At 46.8% G+C, this 5,818-nt stretch overlaps 1 protein-coding gene across 1 annotated transcript; it reads right to left on the bottom strand.

Moving 5' to 3' along the window:
* Positions 1-3,759: 3,759 nt before the first annotated feature.
* On the bottom strand, positions 3,760-5,136 carry LOC136546027 (cyclin-P4-1-like). The gene is made up of 3 exons (XM_066538002.1): positions 4,237-5,136; positions 3,973-4,126; positions 3,760-3,910 (listed from the first exon to the last, which is right to left on the bottom strand). Exons 1-3 carry the CDS (start codon positions 4,900-4,902, stop codon positions 3,855-3,857), a joined length of 876 nt encoding a protein of 291 aa, XP_066394099.1. The 5' UTR covers positions 4,903-5,136; the 3' UTR covers positions 3,760-3,854.
* Between the last annotated feature and the right edge of the window lie 682 nt (positions 5,137-5,818).

Here is a 5,818-nt window from a genome sequence, read left to right as displayed (position 1 = left end):
CTTTTAAAAGCGCAAGGCCGGGCTTGCCCCTAACTCTCAAAAAGAGCAGGAGGCCTCAACCCATTCCATTAATGTTGTTTCATTCCCCACACAGCTGAATCCAACTCAGTCTTTATCCTGCCTTAGAGTTCTCTCTCATAACTGAAAGGAGGTATTCGATTTATCGGATTTTGAGCTAGCTACCCTTTTCTTGCTCCTTGCCATTAGCGCAGCCCTTTTCTTTTTCTTAGCTTTATTTGAAGCATAGTTTTTCACCTTCAAAAGAAGGCACCAGCGCTTTTGTAGTGACCCCAGAAGGGTCCCGGGTTGCTTTGGCACGCCCCACCCCGTCAGTCCTATGTTGTACTTGACTTGACTCTCCCCCACTTGCTGCTTGTTGATCGCAGTGTTCAAAAATGAAACAAATCTGGATATGAGTAGATGTTGTTGGTCAAAAACGTCTTTCATTCACAATGAAATAGAATGGTCTCACTCGATGTGTCATTTTATGATGTGTATTTTCATATTAAGAGTTCTTAAAAGAACTCAACTCAAAGCCCAACCGTCAAAAGGATGCTACAATGTTTGAAATTCTCAACTTAACGCGCCCCCTTACTTCCTTCGTGACCTCCCACTACTTCATCTACCAAAATGATTAGGCAGATCTCCTTTTTCCTAGCATTAAACCTGCTCATGATCCTTAGGCTATAGAGCATGGAGCAGACAGAGAGATGAAAGGACCACCTTCTCCTGCTTGCTTGATCAAAATCTATTTACATTTAGAATAGCTAAACTTCTTAAGAGCTACACTTAGTAGTTGAAACTTGGAGAGATAGAGAGAGTCCTCTCTCATACTTGCCAATTCCCTTGTTGTGCTTTCTCAATTATTGTTCTTATAATGTGGTTGAATACTACAATTTTGTTTGTACTGTGTGCAGAGAGTCTTTCCTCCGGGGAACCCCCCTTCCCAAGGGCCCCTTTCTTTACCTACTTCCTTAGCTCCTTAGCTTATTTACCTGCTTAGCCTATCCCTTTTCCTAACCCCTATCCCAGAAAACAAAGCAACTTCTTCCTTTCAATCCAACCTACTACCTTGCTTGCTTACTAGCTTTTTACTTAGCAGGGACAGGGGTTCGTGGTAGACTTACTCGTCTATGCAGGCGTGAAACAATCTTCCTTTCCTCTAGACTTTATCATCATTATATACGTGCTCTACCACTTGAATTAGATCTTCATCTTTTTGAATACCTAACTACTATTGAATTCCTTTCATGCCTTTATTCACAATACAATAATTCCAATCTCAATCATGTGCTTTGCCGAGAAGAGCGCTCACTACCCGACCCCCTAAGCTAATGTAGTTCCCAGGTTGCCTACTAGATGCCGTTTATGGCCCGTGTAGGAAGCCGAGGAAAGAGATAATTGATAGTTGCCAAAACCACGTAAAAGAAATGAGATTTCACATATTTCAATTCAACAAATTCTAATTGTTTCATTATCAAATGCAATGGATGTGGGACCAGGTTCTGTTATTGGAGTTAAGCGGTGTTGGAGCTGTGCTGTTCCTGTGTATTAGCTCATTGTTAGTAGCCACGAAGGGCGTAAAGGGGGTAAAAGAATCCAAATATTTCTTGGAAGCAGCTCTTCGCCTATGGGAACTAGCTCTTTTCTTTTGTTTGAAAATGGATTGGATTGTAGCAAAGACCCGTTTTGAGCCCTTGGAAAGGGTATTATGGGTTGAGTAATAGTGTGAGTATATTTCCCTTGCTTGAGGACATCGATGAACAGATACTAGGAATCGTAGGAATAGCTCCCCTTTTCGTAGGAATAGCTGTAGCGCTCGCTACGCCCTCACCTTTTCAATCCCATGTTGATGTAGAGTATACTTCAATTGCTTCGAACAAGAGCTAGGTGATCATCGACAGCTTGGGTGTTGCTGGATAATAGGATAGGGGATTTAATGAAAAGGATGAAATGAAGAGTATACCCACGCCAACTTCTGCTCCAAACGTATATGAATGGTTCTTATGCTCGCTAAGGGAAGGGGGCTGAACCCATATCCGTTACCCGAAACCAGGAGTTCAAAAACTAGGGATGCGGGAAGCCATTGGAAAAAGGTATGCGAATCTGCTAGTTAAACCCTTTCTTCAACCCCTTGGTATGATACCTCCTTTCCCTTTGCTTTGCTAAAAGATACATGTTCCGCTGTTCCATTGGTGCCATGCCTTGTAGGAGCCGTCATCTTCTTCTTTGCTTCGGAAAAGTCATCTGATTTATTTGCTTCGTCAAAGGGGATAGGAATGTGCACTTTTGTTCATGTGCACATCAACACAATCCGGGATGAATCAAAGGTATGGAAAGGGAAGAGATAGCCCTACCCTTCAGTGAACCACTCAAGGTCAACCTACGCCTGATATCCATGGTTATTATACGATGCAGTTCATGGATTGGCAAAACCTGAATGATTAAAGCATCTATCTATGGTTGGGGGCTTCAAGATCATCATAACATGTCACAGTAGAGTCATCTAGCTTGTAATGCGAGGCTGAAAGCGAGGGGAAACCCTTGCTAATGGTTAACTATTCTGGTTCGATTCTTGAATCGTAGTGAGATTATCTTGCCTCAGAGCACCGAGCAAATAGCTAGCCAGCTTCTCCAACAATTAATGCTCTACTGGTTTGTAATTTCCCTAGCTTACCACAAGATTGACTTTGAGCCTTATTGGATAATACATATCTTTCGACACTTGAGAATTTAGAGAACCTTTGGTAGAAGGCACTATCTTACCTACTTTGGTTCTGATGTGTGGGGGAAGGAGGGAATTACATCCACTTAATAGCCGATACTTTGACTACTTTACCTAGTCCAAGCCAGACTTCAAACTTACTCTCTCTATTTAGCTCTTAAGCCTTTTTCTACCGACCGAACCCCGATCCCCCAAAGGAAGAGAAACCCGTTCAAGGCAAAGGGCAGCGATTGACAGAATGGAGAGCTCCCGTGCAAGGAGCAGGGATGAGGAAGACGGCGAGGACGGAGGCGATGATGACAGCGATGATCGTATGAGCAAGATGAGCTGACGGGTTCCCAACTTGCTGATGCTCCTCAGGGTACACAAACTTAGGTGCGTGTGTATATTTGTTGAGTGTCACTAGAATCTACTACATGATTTGGTGATGGTCCTCAGCCTACACAAAGTCTCTATTTTTTGTGTAGAGTTCATCCCAACGCTCGCGACGAGGTCAAGGACAAAACGTGTGAGGACGTGCCCGTGACCGCTCCGACGTCGGCACTCCTAATCTCCTTGCCACAAATCCAGGCCGCCAGCGTCGTCCTCGACAGCCCTACACGTCTAACCCTTAATCTCATCTATTAACTACGTGCATGCTTTGTGAACTCTGTGCTTCTTTGGTGGACTATGTTGGTCTTGCTACAACACAGGTGAGGGAGTCATACCTCATGCACGAGACCAATCAAACCTGAAATGCAAATGCAAATTTAATCAAAGACAAATAGAGGATGGGAAAGAGAAGAGCGACAAGAGAGAAGGGAGATGACCTTGAGGTCGGCCAGAATGAGGGAGAGGGAAGGAAAAGGAGGCCTGTCATGCTAGGCGGGCTAGCTCGACACGATGAGGCCCACGCTCCGCCACGCCAGCTCTAGTCAACTATGTCAACCATGGACGCCAGCATGGCATAGCTGTCGCACCAGCGTGGAACTATCGCGCCAGCAACGTTGGCACGACCAAAATGGTCATATTGCACAAATATTTTTTGGGAGCGATTAGTATTACAATATTTATTTAAAAAGGATTAAAAAATTCCTACAGGTGTACACCCATGTCCGTTTACTAGATCCGCCCCTGCTTCCTTCAAAGTTCATAACACAGTACTGTCAACTATGCCCTTCCCATTGACTTCAAATCTTAAGAAACCTACAGAAATTAATAAATAAACTCTTCCAAGGAGCTAACAGCGGCTCGAATTGTTAGACAACCTTGGCTGGCCCTGGCGACGAGCAGTTGACCAAATCGAAAACTCCACTTGGGGTCCGGGTGACGAGCAGCTGAGCAAAACGAAAACACCTTGTGGACTGTGTCCTTCAGCCTCCAGCCACGAGATTCCACCGTCTTCTTCTCAAAGCGCTGTGCCTACAGCAAAATCAAAACAGACCACGTAAAACCAGCAAGAAAAAAAAAACAATAAGAATTCTGAATTGAATACGCTAAAATTTCAGTTTCGAATCCTAATTGGACATCACCGAGGGTGGTGGCACGCAAGCACGGACGCGGCGGTGCTCCTCCTCGTCTCCGGTCACGGCATCCGCCCGCCTCTTCTTACTGGCGCAGCTCCCGAGCGGCGGCAGGGGCACCTTCTCCAGCACCCCGCAGAAGCACTTGAACTCGTGGCCGTCCACGAACAAGCGGGAGCTGATCGCGCGCAAGAACCGCTCCTCTAGGCCTGCGACCTCGCCGGTGCTGATCGCGCGGTCTGAGGCGGCCTCGAACACGGCGGCCCAGTTCTTGGGGGAGTGTCCGCCGAGGAAAAGCGCGACAGCCACCAGCCGGTGCGCGGTGGACGGCTCCACCACGATCCCCGCCACCCGCGCCGCGTGGCTGCCGATGAATCGCGTCAGATAAACGCCAGCGAGCACGAAACACGTACCGTCGACGCGGATCACTTGTCCGGTGGCGGCCTCCGACCGAACCAGCACATAGATCCGCTCGAGGAAGTCCCGGATTGGCACCTTGGGAACCGTCCGCCCGCGGAAGGCGCGGACCAGATCGCTTCCGGCGGGTTGGGAGGCGGAGGCGGCGTGGAGGCAGGCATCCTCCTCGACGAGCGCCGCGAGAAGGGGGAGAGATCGAGGGATCCCCCGGTCGTCCTCGCACAGGACGATGGCGGCGGCGGCGGCGGCGGCCGCCATTGCGAGAGCGAAAGCGAGGGCGCGGGTTTCGGCGACTGGATCAGATGGCGAGAGCGAAAGCGACGGCGAGGGTTTCGGCGACTGGATCGGATTGGATCAGATTAGATGTGGCGAGGTGGGAGCGTATGAATATACGCAGGATACGCGTTACAACTACGCTGTACGTATACGGTAGGATACGCGTCAGTACTACGCTGGCACGCAGGTTGGGCCAATTTGCGTGGGCCTATCTGCAATACTTGGCCCATTCTGAACGGAGAACGGAAAAACGAGGAGAAATTTTCTGAAATCTGAAAAAAAAAGGCATATAACTACATATGAAACCCTATAAGTTAAGTGGATTAAAAAACTAATAAAACAGTAGATTTTTAAAATATAGCCCCAGTGTAATATTACCAGTGTCAAGATAATTTCATTCCTCTGTCAAAATAATAATAATTTCATTCCACGAAAAACCTTCCATTGCTAAAGTTCTTTGTGTTTTTTTTTCAAATTTTCCCTAATATTTTGAGTTTATAGTTCCAAGTTGAAATGGCTCTCGTTGTTTAGACCCCATACATTGGTAGTCTTAAGGTGTCAAAATTTCAAGTAATAAAAAGTGAACCATCAATGTGTTGGTGCGAAAAGTGACCAACAAGTAAATATTTATCGTTTTGTCGTGCGTTGTGATCGGATGTGGCCTAGCACTCAATGACACAGGATTTATACTGGTTTAGTCAACATGCCCTACGTCCAGTTTCAGTCGGTCGGTGACTTTATTCCTGAGCCTAGGTGCTCGAAGTTTGTTGTAGGGTTACAAACGAGTAGGAATAAGAAGGGAGTGTTAAAGGCCCGGTTGGACTCTGAACCGAAGGGCCGAGAGTGACGAGGGCTCTAATGTGTGCTAAGTATTAGAGCATATGCTCTGTATAGCTTT

This window comes from Miscanthus floridulus, chromosome 3, assembly GCF_019320115.1.
Source record: "Miscanthus floridulus cultivar M001 chromosome 3, ASM1932011v1, whole genome shotgun sequence".
NCBI lineage: Eukaryota > Viridiplantae > Streptophyta > Magnoliopsida > Poales > Poaceae > Miscanthus > Miscanthus floridulus.
This window is presented reverse-complemented; position numbering and strand designations above follow the sequence as displayed.